This window comes from Dioscorea cayenensis, chromosome 12 (assembly GCF_009730915.1).
Source record: "Dioscorea cayenensis subsp. rotundata cultivar TDr96_F1 chromosome 12, TDr96_F1_v2_PseudoChromosome.rev07_lg8_w22 25.fasta, whole genome shotgun sequence".
Taxonomy (NCBI): Eukaryota; Viridiplantae; Streptophyta; class Magnoliopsida; order Dioscoreales; family Dioscoreaceae; genus Dioscorea; species Dioscorea cayenensis.
Genome location: NC_052482.1, coordinates 19,897,172 through 19,921,071, shown reverse-complemented (window position 1 = coordinate 19,921,071; position 23,900 = coordinate 19,897,172). Strand labels below are relative to the sequence as shown.

Sequence of the window (23,900 nt, the reverse complement as noted above, 5' to 3'; positions counted from 1 at the left end):
ATTTATTGAGGGCCTTGAACTTATAAAACTTCGAGCTTAGAAGTCGAACAAAAGGAGTTGGAGTCATTTCCTTCTTTAGATGCCAGACACTATTACGAGTGTAGAAGTGTTCTCACAAACACTCACGATCGTTAAGTCGAGAGAGAATAAACGTCATGCTTCCTTTGATCTTTTTCCCCGAACTCCCATCTTGTGTTTAAATGAGGGAGGCTATTTATAGATGTACGCTACGATTCACGTAAACATTTCAGCGTGTTCGAGATCGTGGGATGCAAAAGGAGATAGTAGGTGTGATGTGAAAAGTGAGGTACTCACGTGGGTTTGAATTAGTGCACATCATATATATATATATATATATATATATATATATATATATATGAAGCTATTTGCGTGTTACTACAAAAATTTTTGAAAATTGCATAGTTTGCCTAAATAAAAGTTAATTGAATACATACCCTTGAATCATATCATAATTGCAAAGTATATACCACTTTGGGGTTCAAAATTAGTTGAAAAATCATCTATATAATAAACAACAAATATATAAAATTACCATTATATCGTTGCGTATATACCCTGAAAAGTTTTTAAAGTTGTATAAAGGGTTATTTTGGACCTTTTTGTATATCTTAATCAAGTTATAACCATTATTAATCAAAGTTTGATTACCGGGAATCTAACATAAAGAGCATATCCACAATTACCTATATTTTTCGGGGTATATATACAATTATGTTTTTCAGAGTAAATATGCATTACAAAACTCTTTGAGGGGTTTATAACCAATTCTCCCTATATATATATATATATAAGCTGATGTTAATCTATTTTATTTTTCTATAAATCTTATCATTACCATTAATTATATGTGTATATACATATATGTATATACAGAAATTCTATACATTTTATAAATTATAACACCTCCAAAAGCAATACTCAGAGTGGGGGAGTGGTATAGTTCATTTAACTCCCATTCCCAAGGTCACAACATGTCAAAAGAGAAAAGAGTTACATTTGATAATAATCTAATCTTTTCATTTCCTTATATTAGAGTTATTTTAAAAAATTCGATTTGATTTGATTTAATTTAATTTTATTCATAGCTAAAGCTATTCCATCCGTTCTTTTATTTGTCCATTTTAATTAATTTATATTAATTAAAAAAACCAATTAAATTTAGTTAATAATATAAAATTTATAAAAATTATATTAACTAACTTTCCAAGATTACACTCATTTAAAATTTAATTTAATAAAATGTATAGTTGAATAGTTGAATAAAATTTATTGAAATACATTAAATATAAGAGATAAATTTGTAAAAGAAACAATATTTAATATTTCATAATTTTTTTAAATAAACAAATAAAAAATTCTCTAAAATAGAACAAGTAAAAAGGACTTGAGGGAGTAAAAGATAAATATATAAATGGATCTTTAAATTTTTTTACTTGTCCATTTTAAATAAATCACATGGGTTAATAAAATTGGTTAAAATTAGTTGATAATTTAAAATTTATAAAAATTAAATTAAATTTCCAAATTTATCCTTATTTAAATATATTTAAAAAATATATAGTTGATTAAAATTTATTGAAAGTTATAGAAGTAAATAGACAAATAAAAAAGACCATGGTATATAATCATGTTACAAGTTCCAAGTTATAAAAAAAGGAAATTTGAAAACAAAAAAACCTCGTGAAAAAAAAAGAGAAAACTGTTTACAAGCTTTTAACGGTGTTAACTCACAAAAGTAAAATAGTCAATTTATTTAAAAGTCATCCTACTAGGCATAATATATATATATATATATATATATAAATATTTTAAATCTATTGATCCCAAGAATGAATAAATAAAAAACTTAAATTCTAAAAATCAAACAAAATTATGTTTTTTTAATATTACGTGGTGTTTTTTATAATAGATTGACCATTTTATCAATATAAGGTTAATAATTTTTTTTAATGAGTTGGAGAAATCACATACCTTAAAAACAGCAAAAATAACACAATGTCTCCACAATGAAAATTTTCCAAAAATCCATAATTTCCCACTTCCAAAACGAGATGGTCACCTTTGACTTTTACATGAAAGTTTCACTATCGCAGCCAAACACTGCCAAATATTGGGATCATTATCTAATTAATTTATTAATTACGTAATATATCTTATCAATTCGGTAGACCATACCGCGCCCTTCTCAATTTATATATATATATATATATATATATATATATATATATATATATCCTCTGGTTTTTTCGTCTCAATCTTCGATTTTACTCGTCGTCTGCGATCCGATTGAAGCCCTAGAAAGAGATCCTCATCGATCCGTCTCACTTCCATGGCTCCTTCTCAGAATCAAGGTCAGTGCTTTCTAGATTTCAACTTGGAACACCCATTTATTGCTTCATTATTCGTTGTGTTTTTCGATGAATCGAGACACTTAGAGAGATCAGGTGTGGTTTTTCTGCTTTTGTGTTGGAATTTTTGCTGTATTTTTTTGGTGTTCTTTAGAAGTAGGTGTTGTCAAAGCTCGTCATGGATTACTTGGGAAGATGAAAGCCTTAATCATTCTCAAACCTTGGCTTTGCGTTGATTGAAATTGCATACATATATATATATATATATATACATATATATATATATATATATAATCGATTGATGCAATTTGTTGTGGAAAATTTAAGGAGAAATGGAGTGGTTTTGTTTCATGAATCATGATCAATAAAGTTGATGAAAATTTCTGTTGAGGTATCGAATGATGCTGGAATGATTGCAGTTTTTAGTGGATGTGAGCACAAAATAGATCACTTTGTTAACAATATCTGCTATCTGGTTCATAGCAGCAGGTGTAACTACTTTCTTAATTATATAAAGTGCAATTTAGTTAATTGAAGGTATTTATGCCATTTTATTATCAACCTTTTTGTTTCTGTCATGTATGATCATGCTGCTCCTATGACAATTTTCATGTCAAAATAATTGTATACAGAAGATGATATGTTCTGTCTTATCACATTCTAGGTGATTTTTCTGCGGGTAGTATCAAGTCACATGTTGGGCTGCCAGCATTAGATGTATCCCTCGCATTTCCTCAGGCAACACCTGCGGCAATTTTTCCTCCATCTGGTATGCATTTCTTGTTGGTGATTGCATGTGCTGCTGATACTTTGATGTAGAGTAAATGGTGTTTGTATTTTAAATCTCTCTGTTTTTTTTTAATGTAACACCATAATATTATTATAAGGTGAAAATTAGAGGAACACTTCGAAAAGAGATGGGTGTTCAGTCACACAAGAAAGTGTGATGCTGTTGCATGCTTTAAAACTCTCTCTCTCTCTCCTCATTTGATATTCAATTTTAGAGAAGCATTTTAGGACAAAACTATCCCAGGGCTAAGCTTGATGCCATTCAACAGTTCTAAGTTTATTTTTATTTTTATATGTATATATATATATTTTTGGGTTTAAAACCAGCCTATGTAGATCATGTAGCCTTTTGGCTCTTCTACTTGTACAACTAATTTACTTGTACAATTTTTCCCCATTGTGCATGATCCTGCAACATTTCATCTCCTTTTCTCGACTATCACCGACTATGGTTATGACCTATGTACGGGTTGGCTATTTGGATCATTTAAGGGAAAAAGATAACTTTTGTTGTACATAAACATCCCTTTGTTCATACCTACACAACACTAATCATGCTTTTGCAGTTGTGTAATTTCTTCAGTTTTGTTTGTGTTTTAATCCCAGCAAGTTAAACTATTGGATACCTTATTATTGGTGCATTAGCAAATGCTAGATGATCAGTTGTCCATCCTTTCATGAACTATATGGATAACATAATAATTAGGAGTGGCAGCTGACAATCCCACTGTGTGTGTGACCATCTTGAATCATGTGTATATACATTCAGTTTCTTCTTGTGCAACCGTTCTTGTTGGATCGGCTGTATTGGTTATGTCACATTCATGGTATTTTAATGGATTCTTGCATTGGTTAGAAATACAACTTAATTTTGCTCAAAAAGTGAATGCAAGTGCCTATACATGTGATAGTGTTATATTGATACCTAGCAAGCCAGCAAGTTCCCCTGTCTTAACTCACTGATTTCCTTTTTGTCTCCAAACAGCATCCGATTATTATCATTTTGATGATTTGTTGAGTTCTGAGGAACAGGCTTTGAGGAGAAAAATAAGGGAGGTCATGGAGAAAGAAATTGCTCCTATAATGACAGCGGTATTCTTCTATTTACTAAACATTTAGAGTATTCTAGTAGAATCCGGTTTTGTCTTGTTTGCAAACTGGAATACCCTTCCCATTTATTCTTTTGAACATACTATTTCTTCATGTCTTTTACGCAATATGTATTATCAGGATTTGTGCTGATGATTGTGAATACTTCTAGTCAAACTTGCAAGCTGACTAAGCCTATGATGTTACTGATTAACATAGTATTGTTGGACCATGAATGAATAAATTATGTTAAGCATACTTTTGCAAGGAGTCTGCAGTGTAATCAATTAGAATTTTGAGTTAATCCATCCTTAATATTCCCATGGCTATCATTTGAAAGTTCTCTGGCCTTCATCAGTTAATTTTTTACATATGACCTGCTGACCTTATATGTTATGGGTTGGAGTTATCACACACAATTGCACAAACTGAGACCTTGTCTTTCTGGTTCTCCATGAATTTGAGTTATGGATCTTTTGGCTGTGCAGTATTGGGAGAAGGCAGAGTTCCCTTTTCACGTCATTCCTAAGCTTGCTTCCCTTAAAGTTGCTGGGGGAACAATTAAGGTATCAGTTAGATGGTCTAGTTGGCTGAACTTATGGAAGGATAAAAAAGACACTTATATTATTTGTCAACAGGGTTATGGGTGTCCAGGGCTCTCTCTCACAGCAAATGCTTTTGCTATGGCAGAAGTGGCACGTGTTGATGCAAGCTGTTCAACATTCATTTTGGTTCATTCTTCTTTAGCGATGCTTACAATCAGTAATAATTAAGTTTCTTTGTCTTGATCTTATTATCTATATGCTAATTCTTGAGGTTTGAAAACAGAATCAACAACGTAACTATGCCTTTATATATGCCTTATCTATTTTGTTAATAATAGGTCTTTGTGGGTCAGAGGAACAAAAGCAGAAATATCTACCATCATTAGCAGAGCTGCAAACTGTGGCTTGTTGGGTATGGAATAATTAATTCTTATTAAGTGATTAATTTTTTTAGCCATCTGATCTTTGCTAAATGCAATCTTTCTCGTAGGGCTTGACAGAACCAGACTATGGAAGTGATGCTAGCTCTTTGAGCACTACTGCTACGAAGGTTTACAACGCCAGCTCCAATACTCACATTATGATATTTCTAAATAGCTAGCCTAGCGGTGGAGAGGTCCCTCTTTTCTTCAAAGGAGATCTCTTTCTTGAAAGTGCAAATCGTACATGTGGCATCATAGATTGATTCCTGAATACAATGTTTTTATCTTGCCAATCTGCGTCCTTTTTACCTATTCAGCTTTTATTCACAAAAAGTTCCGTGCCTGTACTTTTGGATTGTTTTGTTCATGTTTCCTGTGTGAACCAGGTATCTGGAGGTTGGATACTAGATGGACAAAAGCGTTGGATAGGGAACAGTACTTTTGCAGATGTGCTTGTTATTTTTGCTCGCAATACTGAAACAAATCAGATAAATGGGTAAGTAGGCGTTTGGTACGACTGCACTAGATTGCTTTTCAAATTATGCATTAAATTAAAATTGCAATTTCACGAGAAGAATGTTATGTAGCCTCTTGATATTGTTATGCCTTTTTCTGCCTGCAGATTTATAGTGAAGAAAGGCGCCCCTGGCTTGAGGGCTACCAAAATTGAAAACAAGATTGGATTAAGGATTGTGCAAAATGGAGATATTCTCCTTAAGAAAGTGTTTATTCCTGAAGAAGATAGGTTGCCAGGCATGAATTCATTTCAGGACACAAAGAAGGTACGGCAGGGCCATTTCATCGTGCTACGTTTTATTTTGACCACCATATGTCCACTCAGCTGGTTTACTTGTTTGCTTAGTATGCTTATCCTCATCAGCTAATGTAGGACAGTGAGAGGTGTATAGTTTTTGCTGTTGCAATGGTAGCTGTAGTTTGTTTGTTATGTTTGGGTCCTTCCTCTTTCTGTCTTATTTTTGGTTCTGTTTGTCATTCTAAATCCATCTCATGTTAATTATGTATATATTTATATAATTATATATATACGATTCAAGTAACCTATGCTGATATGCTGATACAACACTAATTATGCACCCACAACTAGAAAATTGCATTGGATACAATTGAATACTTAATGTGATGAAAGATTTTTGGATGAATGAAAAATGTACAAGCATAACATGAATGAATAATGCCAACATCCTATAAATCTCAGATACAGGTGGGCTACTCTTTCTTTATTTCTTTCTGTGGTAAAAGTGAGAATTGTGCTGTCAAAACTCACAAGAGGCCATAGAACTGAGACCAAGAACAGGCTATGACTCTAACATAAAGTATCTGAAATATGAAATGATAATAGTCTCCAATCTAAGAAACTATGGAGTGACACTGCTGGCCTAACCCTCAGCTGGAGGTTGGCTTAACATGATTAAAATGCACCAACAATCAGCTACCTTGTTGTCGTCTGTATAGGATGACTTGTCTATGCTTATCATGTTGTCTGTCTTGTATTCTCTGTGGATTTTTGACTTACTATTGAATCTAGGAAAGAGATCATCCACACTTCAATATTGTTATTTATGTCTAAGTTTCCTGAGCAGGTTCTTGCTGTTTCACGTGTTATGGTTGCATGGCAACCTATTGGCATTTCAATGGGTGTTTTCGACATGTGCCATCGGTATAACATCCTTTCTCATTTTGTATTAGATTTTGATTGCTATTCACATGTTGTGTCTAAGATACATCACAAGTCAGGTATTTGAAAGAGAGGAAACAATTTGGAGCTCCATTGGCAGCGTTCCAGCTTAACCAGGAAAAGCTTGTCCGAATGCTTGGTAATATCCAAGCAATGGTTCTTGTCGGCTGGCGCTTGTGCAAGTTGTATGAATCTGGAAAGATGACTTCTGGTCATGCCAGCCTAGGGAAGGTAAAATACCAATGAAGCATTTCTTGGTTTGTTCTGACAGCTATCCATTTTTCTTTTCCCTTCGGGTGATTATTTGTTATTGTTTAGGGATGGATATCCTTGAAAGCAAGAGAAACCGTCTCCCTTGGGCGAGAATTACTTGGTGGCAATGGAATTTTGGCTGATTTTCTAGTGGCAAAGGTTCAGTTCTCTATTTTGGATCTCTTCCATTTTTTAAGTAAATATCACAGCTTTTTTTTAATTCAGGCATCATCATTTATCTCTACCTTGTGCCAGAATGAAAGTGAACTGGTTTTCAGTTTGCTTCATTTGTCATCTAGCCATGCATCTCTGAACAAAAAATGCAGTGACATCCTGGTAGTAAATGTTTTTGCCTTATATTGACAAACTAAATTAAGACTGAAGTTCGACTATTTGTAGTTGTTTCCATTCCTTTCCATTTGTGATATTCTTGAGGAATCTTCAGACATCCAAGTATTAAATTTTTTTGCCTTATGTTTTTTCATATCGACAAACAAACTAAATTAAGACTGAAGTTCGAGTATTTGAAGTTGTTTCCTTCCCTCATTATTTACAAAATTCTTAAGGAATCATATGTTTTCAGGCATTTTGCGATCTTGAACCAATTTTCTCCTATGAAGGCACATACGACATTAACAGTTTGGTGACCGGCAGAGAAATTACCGGCATTGCGAGCTTCAAACCCGCGGCTTTTGGAAAAAGAAGCCGTCTTTGATCTTGCAGCCTATACAGAATCTCTCTATGTTGCCAAATAAAATGAACTCCAACTTTCTCAGATTGAAGATCAACATCTGATATTCAAAAACTAAGCTGTGTCAATAAGCACAATGTATATAATGGTGTGAAATTAACTTCTGATATTAAAAAATTATACTGTTACATATTTGTTTATAAGGGTGAGTTGTTTTTATTAGAAAAGAAAAAACCACAGTTCTTCCTTACAATCTTGACATTTCCCAAAGAATTTATGCCTATTTTCTTATTATTTGAGAAGTAATTTACTAAGTTCATCCCTTTTTATTTTTTTGTGAAATTAACTTTTGGTCCTTGTGTCTCTAGAAATTACTTCAATTATTTGTTTAGCTTTTAAAACATTAAAATCATATGTTAAAAATCCAAAATATCTGATTGCTTTTGTTGACTTTGTTTAATATAAAATGTCTAATATTAATCTTACCAAGGACATGTCAATATATTAAAAAAAAATTGTTATAAGAGTGTTTATTAACAATTACTAATTTTTACAAAGGTTGTGCAAGTAATTAACTTTCTCTAAAATTTAAATAAAAAAATATATAGGAATTTGCCTCGTGATCAGACCTGTCATCAGATGAAGGGCATCACCGAACACGTGGCACACCTTTCTTTGCTCGCCAAACAAAATGCTTAATAAAATTAGAGCCTGAGAAAACCCTAAACACCCCCTAAACCAACCCAATAAACATTTCGAACGACTCAATCTAACGATCTCCATCTCGAGCTCCATCTCCGACCTCTAAACCCTCTCTTCTCGTCGTTATCGGCACAGCAACGGCGGTGCGAGGTCCTTTCCGTCCATCCTCCCTCACCGGAGCTTCTCTCCTCACTCCGTCGACGGTGTGTCTCTTCTCATCTCTCTGGGTTTCTCGATCGGTTCGGTTTTCTTGATTGATGGTTCATAGCTCTCTGGCCCATTTCGAGTTTGTGGTCCCAATTCTCATTTATATATGATTATTATGATGTAAAAAATGGGAAAAATGGAATTTTTATTTATTTATTTATTTATTTTTTTGGAAGAAACCCTAGCACTTGGAGTTTAGGATTAGAAATTTAGTATAGAAGCGAAGAGAGAGAGAGAGAGAGAGAGAGAGAGAGAGAGAGAGTGGGCTACCACTATAAATAGCAATGATCGGAACCCCCGCCGTCCTCTCCATCTCTAGCTCTTCGTGTCGTTCCCATCCTCTCTTCTCCTCCGGTAAGCGATGTAGAGCTGTGCAAGCTTTTTTTGTCTTTGGTTTTTCATGCATTTGGGAATGGTTTTGGAGGAGTTCTTGGTTTCTTGAATTCGAAAATGGTTTCCGATGTTTTCTTGGGTTCTCGAAGTTGGACTTGAATTCCAAAATGGTTACCGGTCATTTCTTGGTTTTTTTTTTATTTGTGTGTGTGTGTTTTTCTTTTGGAATTTATAGATGTTTCTGTGGATTTCTTGTTTTTTTTGAATTCATAAATTGTTTTGTCGGATTTGTTTCTTGTATTTGGAAATGATTTCTAAGCCTAAGGCTTTCTTGAAGTCGCAAAAGGTTTGAGAGGGTTTGATGGTTTCGGGTTTCCTGAAATGGTGGTATGTGCTTCGATTGAGCCTGGTTTTGTGTTGTTTTTAATGGTGGTAAGTACTGACTTAAGGAGATATTTGGTAGGCAGGTTGCTTTGGAGCAGTAACTAGGAGGTTTGGTTCTGTAGGAAAGAGGACTTTGTTGCCAAGAGCCATGAGTGGTGAGACCCTGGCCCCCGCTGCTGCAGCTGCTGTCCAGGAGCAGGTATCTGATGTTGTGTGTGTTTATTATCTTGAAACTTTATGGGTCTCCCTGAGTTTCTTTTAACCTGCACTGGTTACACTAGAAGCTTGTCGATATGCACCTTGATCTTTTAGTCATGCTTGTGAAGGACCTTGCTGAAAATTTCATAATGTTACGAGATATTTTTAGGGCTCCCATGGTGGATTAGGTGAATATGATTTGTTGATAGCTTTCAAAAATAACTTAATTCTTTAGCTTGATATCCAACTCCTAAGTTGTTTGAATTTTATGCTTTCAAAGTCCCTGTTCATTAAGATCTTTGCTCTATATCTTTAAATGGGTGTAGACAGTGTGAAGGAAATATTATTAATGGCAGTAGGCCTCTACCCTTTTTGATATATTACCTGTTAGTTTTCTGTATAGCAGTCACTACTATTTGATGTGTAATGCTGCTTTAGTTTCTCCCTGGTTATGACTCGTAAATAATTGTTGAATTGTGGAATTAACCTCAATATATTTTTCACTATGTTTTTCATAAGATTCTGCAGTTACTTGTTCTTTATTTGAAAGTTCAGTTGATTCTTCTATAGGCTCAGTTTACTAGTACAGTGTATTATTTATTTATTTATTTTTGATGTGCAATGTTGCTTTAGCTTCTCCTTGAAGGGATATGTTTATGGCATAGAAAAGGTAGTTGCGCGCTGAAACCATTGCCTTGATATGTTTATGGCTCAGTTTGCTATTACGCTAGATGTATTTTATTTAATATGGCTATGGAATTATGACCTATTGGGGTATTTTTCTAATCTGTGGTGATAATGTTGAATATCAGATTGTGCAGGATGGAAATCGAGTTGGAAGTGTCAAGCAACAGCTGTCAAGTTTATTTGAAGCATCCCTTAGAGCAACTTTTCCAGAACTAAATATAGAGCCAATGGTTGCTGCCTGCACAGCAAAGTTTGGTGATTATCAGTGGTATGACTTTTCAATCCAGCTATCGAATATTTGGCCAATTTAAGGGAAAATTACTGTTCTGTGTGTGTGTGTGTGTGTGTGTGTGTGTGGGTTTTCCTAATGAAGAATCAACTATTTAAATTAGTGCCCTTCTTTTTTTATGTTTTTTTTTTTTAGTTGGGAATTTCTGTTTGAGTACAGACTATGTGATAATGAATGTTAAATTAGTTATTTTACTTCATACAGTAATAATGCTATGGGCATATGGTCAAAGCTAAAAGGAGCTTCCGCAGAATTTAAAAATCCGAAATCTGTTGGGCAGGTTATATAGCTTCTATTGACTAAATAATATTTATATGGCCATTATTGTAACCCAACAGAACATATGCTCTTTTCTAGGGAATTATAAGCAATCTCCCTCCATCAGAAATGATAGAATCCACCTCTGTTGCTGGGCCTGGTTTTGTGAACATTGGATTGTCGAGCACATGGATGGCTCAGGTTTTTGCAGATTTTCTTTCATTGTATTATTGAGAAGATTTCCAATGCATGTATATCATATCTATAATCCTTTGATGTGGTACATTGAATCTGTTTTCAAATTTTCACTGGAAAATCTTTATCAACAGAGTATTCAAAACATGTTGTCAAATGGAATTGGGACTTGGGCACCACTTTTACCAGCTTCTAGGGTGTTAGTTGACTTCTCTTCACCTAATATTGCAAAAGAAATGCATGTTGGCCATTTGAGATCCACAATAATTGGGGATACCCTAGCTCGCATGTTGGAGTTTTCAAATGCGGAAGTTTTTCGACGAAACCATGTTGGTGATTGGGGCACACAGGTAAACTATTTTGACTCTATCTGCTATTTGTAAATTGCCATAGCAACTTTATCTTTTAAAAAAAATATTATAAGAGTAGGATGATAATTGGATTGCCTAATTGTTGATGATATCTCTGAAATATAATGCAGTTAATGCTGTTTTCACGCCTTATCTTAAAATTTGCTGCAGCCCTTGGCAATTGTTGTTTTGTATTCTGCTCCACCTTTGTTTTATCAACGACATTTTATTTTGTTTTTTTTTTTTCCATGCTTGACATGGCATTTTTTTTTTTTTGGGTCATTCTACTTTTGGTTAATGAGGTTAAAGAAAGTACTACTAATCTTGGGGCCCATGAAGGAAAGTTAATTTTTCTTTCTGATTAGTTGTTTCTAAACAACTGCAGACTTCTTTAATTTTTTTACAATTGGATGGAATGAAAATGTATCAGAGATCAACTTGTGGTGTTATCTACCTTGCCAATTTAATTATCTCCTTATGGTTTAGCTTTTTACTGCTTGGTCATTTGCTAATTCAATGCGAGTATAAATGCTTTCTGCAGTTTGGAATGTTGATTCAACATTTATTCGAGACTTTTCCAAACTGGGAGGACATTGGTGAGCAAGCCATTGGAGATCTCCAGGTAATCTGCAATATATGTGATCCAATTATCTGTACCTAACTGCTTAAATTCATTATCACCAAAGCCTGAAAACAGGACCTCACCAAAGCCTGCAGACAGGACTTGATATAAGGTGTGGGACTATGTAGTCACTTAACCCAGGTGCCTTTATCTCAGAAGTTTTAGAAGTTGGAATCCCATGCTCTAATTTCCTAGATCTAACTGCTTATTAAATTCTGCAAGCTTCACGGTCTTGGCCTTAGGTTGATTTTAGATCAGTAATTTTTCTATGGTTTTGTGGACAAGAAAATGCCTGATGTATCTTCTCGCTTCTGTTGCTTCAGAACCGTGCTAAATTGTAGTTGAGCCGTCTGAAGTCTGATGAGCTTTGTTTTCCTTTTCTCTTAAGAATTGCCAGTGAACCATGTCATAAGGAATGTTATCAAATCAACGAATCACACTAATTGTTCTAAATAGTCATAGGTCGAATCTTAATGAGTTGTCTTTCCATACTGGACATATCTGTCTGCATTTTCCTTCTGTTATGGAACACCCTCCAGACCAGGAATTTTAGCCAATTTGTGAATCATAGCCTTTGTTAGTAGGCATTTTTATGCATATTATGATTAATGGTGTTTGCCTATGTATTGAAGTTATATATTCAAGTTGCACGCCAACACAATTTCTATGTGCAAAATCAAAGTCTTGTATGTGTTGCCTGTAGGATTTACCATGATCTTTGACATAGTTAATTGATTTTCTACTCTTTTTTTTTGTTAATGTTCTAATGCAATGAGTCTTCTTCAGGAATTTTACAAGGCCTCAAAAAAGAGGTTTGATGAAGATGATTTATTCAAAGAACGTGCACAAGAAGCCGTTGTCCGACTGCAGGTGAGCATTCCAGTATTGATCTTTGTAGCTAATAGAGTTTTTCCTAGCTCCTTGGCTGTTGTGAAGGCTCTATCTGCTATTTGTAAATTGCCCCAGATTTCTGTATTTTTCTTGGAAGAATAGGACATTTTGTTGGATGCCTTTTCTGCTTCCTTCTTACTGTGATTATTTTCTCACATCTTGGTCTCATTTCAATGAAGAGTGGGGAGGACAAGTATCGTGATGCCTGGAAAAGAATATGTGAGATTAGTCGTAGAGAGTTTGACCTGGTGTATGAGCGTCTTGGGGTTCATTTGGAAGTAAAGGTACGGATTATAGGGTTAACCAACCCTTTTGTTGTTGTACTTTTGAGCTGATCTTTTTCAGATGATTTATATCACTAGATAATGCTGTTGATACTGTGTTAGAATTATTTTGTGATTTCTGACTAAATATTTTAACTTTTTCAGGGTGAAAGTTTTTATAATCCATATATTCCAGGAGTTCTAGAAGAATTGAGTAGCAAGGGTTTGATAGAAGAAAGTGAAGGTGCTCGTGTAATTTTTATTGAAGGGCAACAGATACCTTTGATAGTTGTAAAAAGAGATGGAGGATATAACTATGCCTCAACTGATTTAGCTGCTCTTTGGTTGGTATATTTAAGTACTGGCATCAAAGTTCTTACAATATTAATCATGCGGCTTTTTTTTCCATAATGCTAGCAGATAAACTTTATTTACTTCATATTAGTCACGTCTGTGTCTTGTGATTTGTTGCTTGTTGGTTTGAGTTTACTCTTTACATTCAGAACATTACTTAATATCAAGTATAGAATTGGATAAAGTCTCATTTTCTGTCCCAGCTTTATTCAAGGCAATGCAAATCCTTGGGAAATATTGTAGCTGGAAGTGATGAGCAATTTGTCATTCCATTTAGTAGGAGGAAGAGCAAGTGTTATTTTGCTTAATGGGCGTGGGCACTTGTATTAGGAGAAAAATGTAGATAGTACTTCCCTTCTTCCTGGTAGGCATTTATGTGTAATTTTCTTTCTTAGGTCTTCCTCTCATGTCCAATTCTACCTTTCCTGTTGCTTTAGAAAAAGTTTTACTGTGAATTTCAGAAGCTTTTTATGTGGTGTTACATATATTTAAGTTGTAATTATGTTACTTCAAAAGCTATTGATATTGTCTTTTTAAGAATTTCTGGAAGCCTTCAAATGCTTGTTGATCTGAGTTCTGAATATGGAAAATCAAGCTAACAATATCAGAAGTCTTTTTTCTGAATCCAATGGCATCTTATATTTTACTGTCTATTCCACTCTAGCATATTTTGCTATGTAGGTCTAACAGTTGCTTATCTATTAGTATTTTATTTGGCTATATGGGCCGACTTATACAGCTATTAATGTCTTTTAGGTATCGACTGAATGTAGAGAAAGCTGATTGGATTATTTATGTGACAGATGTTGGTCAGTCGCTACACTTCACTATGTTTTTCAGTGTAAGTAATTTTCACATTGAATTAATTCATCTGTTGCCATGTTGCTTACTGCACATTAGGGCTGATCACATATAAATATTCTTGGGGAAGCTGATAATTTTTTTGTTTGTAATTTTCTTTATTTCAGGCAGCTAAACGAGCTGGCTGGCTTCCTGATTCCAACATCAAAGCATTTCCAAAAACTAGTCACGTTGGATTTGGTTTGGTTCTTGGTTCAGATGGCAAACGTTTCCGGACTCGCAGTTCTGAAGTTGTTCGACTCGTGGAATTACTTGATGAAGCTAAAAATCGCAGCAAAGCAGAACTTCTGAAACGTCTTGAAGAAAGTGGTATGAAGCTTGTCAGTTGGCACTCAATTAATGTGCTTGCTTTATCCTTGTATGTTGAAATTTTATAGAAAATTTAGATACAAGTATCTTGGGAGTTCACAAAGAATCACATATTTCCATCACTTGTGGGACATTGACTTGTGTATATATATATATGCATATGCTTCAGGTAAACTTGCAGAATGGACAGATGAGGAGCTTGAGAAAACTGCAGAAGCAATTGGTTATGGGGCAGTAAAGTGAGTCATTGATAGCCTTCTTGAATAGTTTTATGATTATTGGTCCATAAACTATTTATATATTTATTTATTTTTGTCTAACACTTTCTGTTACTATGGAATGTCAACTCTTTCTTGGTTGATTTACTGTATCAAATATTTATTTTTAGCGCACAATTGACACCGGTGTACCATAGGTAAAATGCAGCCTATCCCCTTGTAGTTATTTGAAGGCCTATGTTCTGCTATTTGCAATTTTGGCACCTTTTGACATGTCTTGGTTTTTCTAAATCTCCAATTTTTTGCATTTATAAAATCAAAATTATTTTTTTATATTTTATTGCTCACAGGTATGCAGATCTGAAGAATAATCGGCTGACTAATTACACATTTAGTTTTGATCAAATGCTTAATGATAAGGTACATTTTTTTGATGTGATGTATATTGAGATTTAAGGTGATTGAAAATCTGACTTTTTAATTTTGCCCTGTTCTGAGCTTATTGAAAACTAATTTCTTCCATGCGAGTAAATTGTTTCTTCTGTCTGTGGACAATTGTGCTGTGTTGGCAGGGGAATACTGCAGTTTACTTGCTGTATGCTCATGCTCGCATTTGCTCGATTATCCGGAAATCTGGAAAAGAGATAGAGGATCTTAAAAAAGTAAGTTTTCTGATTTGCATTGTATGTAGTATGGGTTATTCGACTGGTTGAGGCTTGCCATTTTCTAGGTGGTATCTTGCTTATATGGCCTTTCATCACTCACATGTATCGCTTGCATGTTCTCAGACAGGAAGAATTGTGCTGGGTCATGCAGATGAGCGTATTCTGGGCCTTCATCTTATTCGTTTTGCTGAGGTAATATTAGTCGGCATGTGAATTGCATGTTCTTGCTACTCCATTTGTGTGTGACTAGATATTACACATGACTTTTATGTAGAACTGCGTAAAAACACAAATATTTTGCACAAAGGCACATCTTTTCACGTCATCTACTTGGTTGCCTACTGACTAGCTATCCAAATTTGTACTCCTTTAAGTCCATCATCCATAACTATTGACCTTCTTTTGGTTATCTAGCATTGGGGGGTTATCTGGGGCAATCTTCTTTTTAAAAAGAATCTTGTCAAATTTATACACCATAGAATTTAAGGTTATAATATTGGGCAATATTTTTGTTGTCATTTTTCAACGGGGGCATTAAAATGAATGGTACTTTGTCAAGTTTGATTTGTGAACTAGTATTGCTGTATAATTCGATCCGGACTTATTGCTTGAAGTCATTTATTCTACCAACCCAAGTCTTTGTTTCATGTATGCTTGACATTTCTTTTAAATAATATGTTAGTAAAGGTGCGTCTATGTCTCCTTTGCTTATTTATTATTAACATTATTATTATTTCTCTCTCTCTCTCTCCAGAATGTTGAGGAGGCGTGTACCAATCTGCTTCCAAATGTGTTGTGTGAATACCTCTATGACTTATCTGATAAATTTTCTCGATTCTATGCAAGTTGCCAGGTACATTGTGCTTCGTATCTCTTCATACATACACATAATTAATTCATGCCTATGAATTGGCTGAGGTTTATTTTTATCAAATATGTGTGTTGTGTTTGATCATTCCAAGTAACATATTTGAGTTTTGGTGGTATGCTGATGGCACACAGGTTGTTGGGTCAGCTGAAGAAACGAGCAGGTTGCTGCTATGCGAGGCAACTGCTGTGGTTATGAGGAAGTGTTTCCACTTGCTAGGAATTCAGCCCGTCTACAAAATATGATGATATATCATTGATTTTTCTGTCTCAATCTGTCTGTATGTACTAATGTGGGCAAGGTTTTTATTTTTGTAACCGTATCCCTGCCTGGATGGGTAATTATTATTGTTTTCAATTTTCAGTTATAGCTTAGCTGCACACTGAGTGGGTTATCCATGCAGCAGCAGATTGTGGCGTGGTGGTTGTATGTTTTATTAGTGGTTTAGTAGTGAACTTCAAGTAGGGGTTGTCCACTTTAAGAAAAAGGCTCACCCCCAGCTGAAGTATATAGATTTAAAAAATTAAATTAAAAATATTTAACGTTAACCAACAAATAAAATTTAGGTTATTGAAAGATTTAAATTAATGATGTAATTCAATCAAAGTTTGGTTGCTTGATGAAAATTTCCTTCAACCTAATTGGGAAGTATATTTTGGTAAATGTCTAATCTAAACTTATTTTGGAAAGTGAAACGTAATTATGTAGGCGCTTTCAGTGAAAACGTTAATGGTTTGCTTAAAGTTATGACACATTGAAATAATAATTGAAATAAAAAGGTTGCTATTCTCGAAAAATAATCGGACTTAGCTGAAAATTTTACAAGCAATTACTTAAATTTGGAGTGCTTTGAATAATTCTTAAAAGCCATGCAAAGGATACACGGTCAACTTACCCAACGGAGGAAGTAAGATCCTCTCTGAAGTGCTTATTACTTAATTGATCCTAAAATTAAATTAATTAAGAACGCCCACTGTAATTTTTTAAAATCCAATAAATTTGCTAACTTCTCTTAGTGTAGAAAAAAACTTCCTCAAGAACGTAACTAAAATAATCAATTAAATTTAACGTAATTTATAAAACGCTCGTTTATGAAGGGTGGACGGACAGAAATTACAGTGAAAATTGGTGAACGAGTTTAAGTATTTTCTGAAATTATCGTCACCTCCCTCAAGTAACATGATTGTTTCGAAACCCAAGACCCCCCAAGGTTCTGTCAGGTTAAAATTCAAAAAGTACTCCATAGATTGTTTTCTAAAGGGTATCAGTGAGTATCAATTTTGCTCATCCCAACAGTTGTAACAAAAACAATTTGTTCAATTAATTTTGCTTTGACAAATACTTAAAAGAAAATATCATCATTAAAAATGATTAAATTTTCATAAATATTTTATGGTGAACTTCAACTACTCATTTTTCATTAAATCATATGCCGTATGCCATTGCCAGCCTAAAACTTTTATTCAATATTTATTTCCCCCCATCTCTAGTTACTTGTCCAGCTATAGTCCGCCAACCTATAATAGGGCATCTGCATATCTCTAATCTACACAACACAGCCAAAACAAATAGTATGGAGAACAGTTTATTCAGGAATGGTTGGCTTGGCAATATGGGGAGTAGACAAGCTCCTGCGGATTAGGTCTTGCAATTCCAGTTCACTGGGGAATCTATGCTCCCTTCAGTTTTGAGAAAAACCTGATCACAAGGCAACACACAGACATGCATTTAAATAGATAAAATGTATCCACCATACACAGCTAGGAGAAAAAACGCAAAATAAACACAAAATTATGCAATTAAAGGGGAAAAAATGTTAGCCGGTGTAGCAGTAAACGGAAAGTAAATGTGAAGGGACAACAACAACTATTCAAACAACTAACCTGCAGGTGCATTAGCCAACAACTATCCTAAACACGATTTACTAAATGAGGTCCTTCATAAAAAATAAGAATCTAAATCCATGAGGAAAGCAAAAGCTTTCCTCGGGTGTGAAAGAAAGAAGTAAATTTACTAGAGAGACAAATGAATGATGATGAGATGTAGCCAAAAAAAGGGTAAATAACATAAAATAGAGAGAAGGGCAATTTGGTCAGAGATCCATAACAAGGCAAAGGGAAAGCAGAAATCATGAGATATATAGGAGATGATATTTGAAGTTATAGGGTGTAAAAGAAGAAAAATATCTAGACAAAGGGCCTCCAATAAAGTAAGTTCAAAGATCCCAAGAAAGTTATATGTCCAACAGAATTCCACAGTATTAAAAAAAACAACAGATATGTTGAGAGTTGAGACAGCAAGAATGCCATACTTCCAAAGAAAGTTTGGCAAAAACACATAAGGACTTATGGTAAGATAAAACAACATGCCCTATCATGCAATAAATACTGCTTAATCTAGCATAATCAACATAACTGGTAAGAATAACCACAATGAGAGGAAAAAAATAGGTATACCATAATTCGAACTATTATTTGAGCCATATATGTATATATATATCCAGATATGACAGCTAAAATGGCAAAAATAACTCACCATGTTCCCATTGCAGTAAACTTCAAAAGCACCAGAGCTTTGAAGGAACGACTGCAAAAAGTTGCCCAGAAGCCAAGTTGTCGCAATGGAACCAAATCTATTTGCTCGCAAGTTAAAGTACCATGGTGGTGGTGCCATAAATCCCAACCTAGGGAAAATCTGGTCCCCTGCCAGCACAACTCCCAATAACCCCAAATTGGACAACAGGTACTAGTTTGCTAAGAAGGCGTTTAGGAAGGGGAGGCGGATAATTTTCAAGAACAACTTCAATACCTGGGAAAGAAGTTTCCAGCATCTTCTTCATAGTTAGTGCAGTTCCCCTGAATATGAGAAAGATGAAAAGAGGGTAGTCTGAACTAAATTTAAATCGAAATTCAGAAATACTAAGAAAAGATCCATCAAAATACAATCTAATTATATGATTAGTCAGCAGTGTCAAAGCAAAACAGGAACATGAAAAGACCATTAAGAATGTGCATCTCAGCAAGGAAGTTAATAGAAGCATATTTGAAATTTAGAAGACAAGGATATCCATCTAAAAAATGGGTTGGCCTGACCCACCTGCAACATGTTTATAAACTATAAATAGGAAGGCTATTCTACAAGTCACATAAATATATAAAGAATAGAGATGAGTGGATAGAAAAAATTTAAGTGGATAGATTGTCCGATCAGTAATTGAGAATACATACCAAAGTTAAAAGACTCAACATAAAAGTTTAATTTAACCCAAAAAGTTTTCTGCCGATATTATACCACTCATATTGACCCAATTTAAGATTTTTTTTTTACATATACCATTGTCAAAACCAGAAATTATACAAAAATACCTTCACAAAGATTCTCTTTCCACACAAAAAATAAAGCTCTTATATGTATATAGATACACTATGGAGGGCAATTAATAATTATGATTTAATAATAGAAGGTAAAATAGGTGAAATGCCTCTTATATTTTTTTTACTCATACATCTCTATACATTTAACTAACATTTCAGATATAATGATATAAGCTATATGTTTACTTCACCATTTTTTTATTTACATTTTGAATGTTAAGAATTTATGAATTACAGTTATATTCTATATAGATATTTATCTACATAATTATTATGTTATACTTATACACCAAAAAAAGATGCTCAAATAAATAAAAAGCACGAGATATTTAAGTGAAAGGGTAAACAGACCTTTCCATAAATTTATTTAATAAATTAATGCAATAACCAATGGGCAAATGGCAATGGGGAACATATGTAACTATTGGGATTTTATAAGGGTATATACGTGAATGAACTCATAATTTAATTAGCATAAAATTTTATTAATAAAACAGTAAACAAGTTAATCTTTCCCGATATCTTTGTATTAAAGCAAACTTTAAGAATCAAAAAGTATTTCACTGTCTAATTCATAAATAAAAAAAATACTAAACGTAATAAAATATAAATTATATATCTTATATGGAACACAAAGTTGTTGACAAGTTGGCAGGCTGATGCATGACCCAACCCAATTTTTGGGTGTCAACTCATTTAGACTTGAACCCATTTAAGCCCAACCTAATCAATCATGTCGGGTCATTAATCAACACCCCTAGTTGCAGTTATATTTTTACAGACAACTGAGAACAGAACCAATTATTCAAAGCCTTCAGCATTACCAGCTAATTGTGTCACGGACTCGATATAGATTCTTAACTGTTCAATATTGTGCTTATCGTATTTGAGCTGTACATAAACAAACTTGCTACACATATTATGTTCATAAAATAATAAAAAAATGCAGAGGAAACAGAAATACTAACAGCAATTTAGCCAATTAATAAAAAGCAAAGTAAACAAAAAAATCATTAAATGTCTATAAAGACAACAAAACTTGATAAAGAGAAGATCTAAATTCGTGTAAGCAAACTATTTGCATATATTGTGTAGTGGAACCCAAGAAGCATGAAAAAAATTGAGAAAATAATAAGATCAATATATTATATATATAAGAAAATAACCAAGGAATTTGTGTGTAAAACATAAAAGCTAAAGAGCTCTAAACAGGTATTTAAAAAACCCCACCCAGAATTAATTAAGTGCTCTTGAAGAAAAAATAATTAAAAAAAAAAAAAACCATTACCAAACATATACAACTATAAATCACAAAATAAACATTGGCATATATGCTAGCCCCGTATTTGATGTGGTTCTAGAGGTTGCAATGAAAATTTGCTAACATACCTGCACCCAATGCATACCTTCTTATCTTATCTATATTCATAAAAGAACAACAAATAAATCAAAGAGACTACATATGAAAAACAAGGATTATAGTAGACCTTATCAAATAAAAAACTAAAGCCCGGATATATAACTCAAGATCATGTCCTTGAAAGCAGTCTTTCAAAAAATTACACTATTCCACGAGCCAGAAAAGTGAAATCCCATCTGTGTGTTCACCGAAATATGAATCGACGCCAAGATACTCTTCATATAATACACACCCACCCACATCTTTTACAATAATTGATTTACCATTAATTAACAAATTCATTATCCTTAAAACATCACTTAGTCCAAAAAATAAATAAATTAATGTCTCCGAATTTTAAGTTTCCTTTTTCAATATCATATTTGTCAATTAGAACTGTCAAAAAATTTATGCAATGGTCAGTTGGGGAGATCAGTTATACTAAATCGTCGAACCCTGCCACCGTAAAATCTTTGTTTTGCAATGACAAGATTTGAGAATTTACTACAACTCATCCCCCAGCTGATTATTGCATAATTTTTTTGGCGAGTTTAATTAACAAATGTGATATTGAAAAAAGAAAATTAAGATTCAGAGACATCAATTTATTTTTTAGACTAGGTGATGTTTTGAGGATAATGAATTTACTAACGAGTGATAAACCAATTATTATAAAGGATGTGAATGAATGTGCATCATGTGAAAAGTAGCCTGGCATAAATTTATCATTCAGTGAGCACACAGATAAAATTTCACATGACTCAGGAGATATTGTAATTTTTTTGAAAAATCAAACTTTTCAAATGTAAGACCTTGATTCCTACATCCAGACATTAATTCATTATTTGATGAAATCTATTATAATCCTTGTTTCTCATATATAGCCTCTCTGATTTATTTATTGTTTTTGAGAAATATAAATAAAATAAAAGGACAAGTATGGGGTGCATCAAACTTTTCAAATGTAAGACCTTGATTCCTACATCCAGACATTAATTCTTTATTTGATGAAATCTATTATAATCCTTGTTTCTCATATATAGCCTCTCTGATTTATTTATTGTTTTTGAGAAATATGAATAAAATAAAAGGACAAGTATGGGGTGCACCCACGTTAGTAAATCACCATCGCAACTTCAAAAACAACATCAAACATCAAGTTGCATATACACCAATATTCATTTTCTAGAGGGGAAGATAGCTGTATTTATAATTGTATATGTTTATTAGTAGTAGTTTTTGTTTTAATCTTATATCATATAATTAACTTTGAAGACGCACACAAGTAGATCATTGAGACAAATATTCGCGCTTTATTATAAACTCAAGAGAATAATGGAGAAAGATGAAGAAACATAAATCCAACAAATAGGAAAAACAAAAACAAACATGAAAGATATACATGGCACCCTGTTATAAACCACAAAACAATTTCTAATATATCATTAAAGAATAGACCTCATACAAAAAAAAAAAAAATGAAAGAAAAGAAAACCAATAAGGATCTAAGACAATGCATTAAACAACAACCAGAAGAGGAGAACTGAGATCTGATTATACATCTGTAAACTACTCAACCATCAAGATATTTATATATGGGATCTCTAATAAATCCAAAAAATTCCAAATAACAAACCTTAATCCAAAACAACAGAATCAATGGCAAAAATGAAAATGTAACCAAAAAAACACAAAGCCCATAAAAGAGAACAACCAAGTTTCAACACATATGAACACAAAAACCTAAAGAGTTTCAGATCAAGCATAAAAGGGCAGAAACCACTATTCATCTAAGGAAAAATATTGAAAGAACACAAAACCCTCAAAAAGGAGAACTGGAATTCTTGATTCACAACAGAAAAACCCTAAATATTTCTAGATGAAATCAAACAAAATAACTCCAAATCAGCATCAAAGAAACCACATCTATAGACATTTGAAAACTGATTCAAGATTCACATGGGTAAAACCCCAAAGAATAATACTAAGATGAAGCAAAAAGAACAGATCTCATACTAAAACCACAACAATGAAAAGCAAAGCACACCAGAAACCAATCAGATCCAGGCTAATGCAATCTATAAACCCTAAAAATGAGATTCAAGACAAACACGAGATAACCATATACAAACCCTAAATAACCAAAAAAATTTAAGGTTTCACCTGTACGAACAGGAAGCGCAGAACCTCAGGTCGACGGTGACGCCATAGCCGAGATCTCCGATCTGCTGATTCTACAGCATAGACAAAGAGATCAGAAAATTCAAGAACAACTGCGAGTTTTGGAAATCAAAAAGATCGGGGAAGAGGTGCGCTAACCTTTGGGATGGCTTCGGTCACAATAGAATGGGAGAGACCATTTGAATGGAGATTGGGGAGAGGAGATCGAGGGCGAGGAGCGGAAGAGGGCTTGGGAGGAGGAGGAGGAGGAGGAGGAGCGAAGAGGTTGAAGATATCGGAGCAGAAGAGGAAGAGAGGCAGCGCCACCAGCACCAGCTGCAGCCGATCCATCGTCGCCGCTGCTCTGGTTCTTGAGACGAATTTTCCAGAAGGCGCTGCTATTTCCTGTGAATATTATTATATGGGTCGCATAGGAACCGTGGAATATATATATATATAT

General features: G+C 33.8%; 3 protein-coding genes across 8 annotated transcripts; 2 read left to right on the top strand and 1 right to left on the bottom strand.

Annotated features, from left to right (window-relative positions):
- Positions 1-2,254: 2,254 nt before the first annotated feature.
- On the top strand, positions 2,255-8,144 carry LOC120274117 (acyl-coenzyme A oxidase 4, peroxisomal). The gene is made up of 13 exons (XM_039280877.1): positions 2,255-2,372; positions 3,034-3,138; positions 4,144-4,250; positions 4,736-4,813; positions 4,886-5,009; positions 5,131-5,204; positions 5,283-5,342; positions 5,601-5,710; positions 5,837-5,996; positions 6,816-6,892; positions 6,970-7,141; positions 7,229-7,321; positions 7,746-8,144. Exons 1-13 carry the CDS (start codon positions 2,351-2,353, stop codon positions 7,875-7,877), a joined length of 1,314 nt encoding a protein of 437 aa, XP_039136811.1. The 5' UTR covers positions 2,255-2,350; the 3' UTR covers positions 7,878-8,144.
- Positions 8,145-8,563: 419 nt separating this feature from the next.
- LOC120273672 (arginine--tRNA ligase, cytoplasmic-like) lies at positions 8,564-16,988 on the top strand. Of its 6 annotated transcripts, none has more exons than XM_039280353.1 (18): positions 8,564-8,758; positions 9,563-9,678; positions 10,490-10,632; positions 10,858-10,933; positions 11,011-11,112; positions 11,241-11,456; positions 11,998-12,078; positions 12,865-12,948; positions 13,149-13,253; positions 13,398-13,576; positions 14,343-14,427; positions 14,555-14,756; positions 14,926-14,995; positions 15,325-15,394; positions 15,547-15,636; positions 15,763-15,831; positions 16,394-16,492; positions 16,642-16,988. In XM_039280353.1, exons 2-18 carry the CDS (start codon positions 9,628-9,630, stop codon positions 16,750-16,752), a joined length of 1,833 nt encoding a protein of 610 aa, XP_039136287.1. In that variant the 5' UTR covers positions 8,564-8,758; positions 9,563-9,627; the 3' UTR covers positions 16,753-16,988. The 6 variants fall into 6 exon arrangements, with proteins under 6 accessions (XP_039136287.1, XP_039136286.1, XP_039136283.1 ...); XM_039280352.1 differs by having other exon boundaries at positions 9,559-9,678; XM_039280349.1 differs by lacking the exon at positions 8,564-8,758 and adding an exon at positions 8,934-9,116 and having other exon boundaries at positions 10,499-10,632.
- Positions 16,989-17,955: 967 nt separating this feature from the next.
- Positions 17,956-23,863, bottom strand: LOC120273724 (selT-like protein). The gene is given in 5 exon segments (XM_039280428.1): positions 17,956-18,205; positions 19,043-19,225; positions 19,227-19,362; positions 23,444-23,514; positions 23,600-23,863. Coding segments are annotated over 5 exon segments (642 nt in total). The 5' UTR covers positions 23,792-23,863; the 3' UTR covers positions 17,956-18,145.
- Positions 23,864-23,900: the final 37 nt, after the last annotated feature.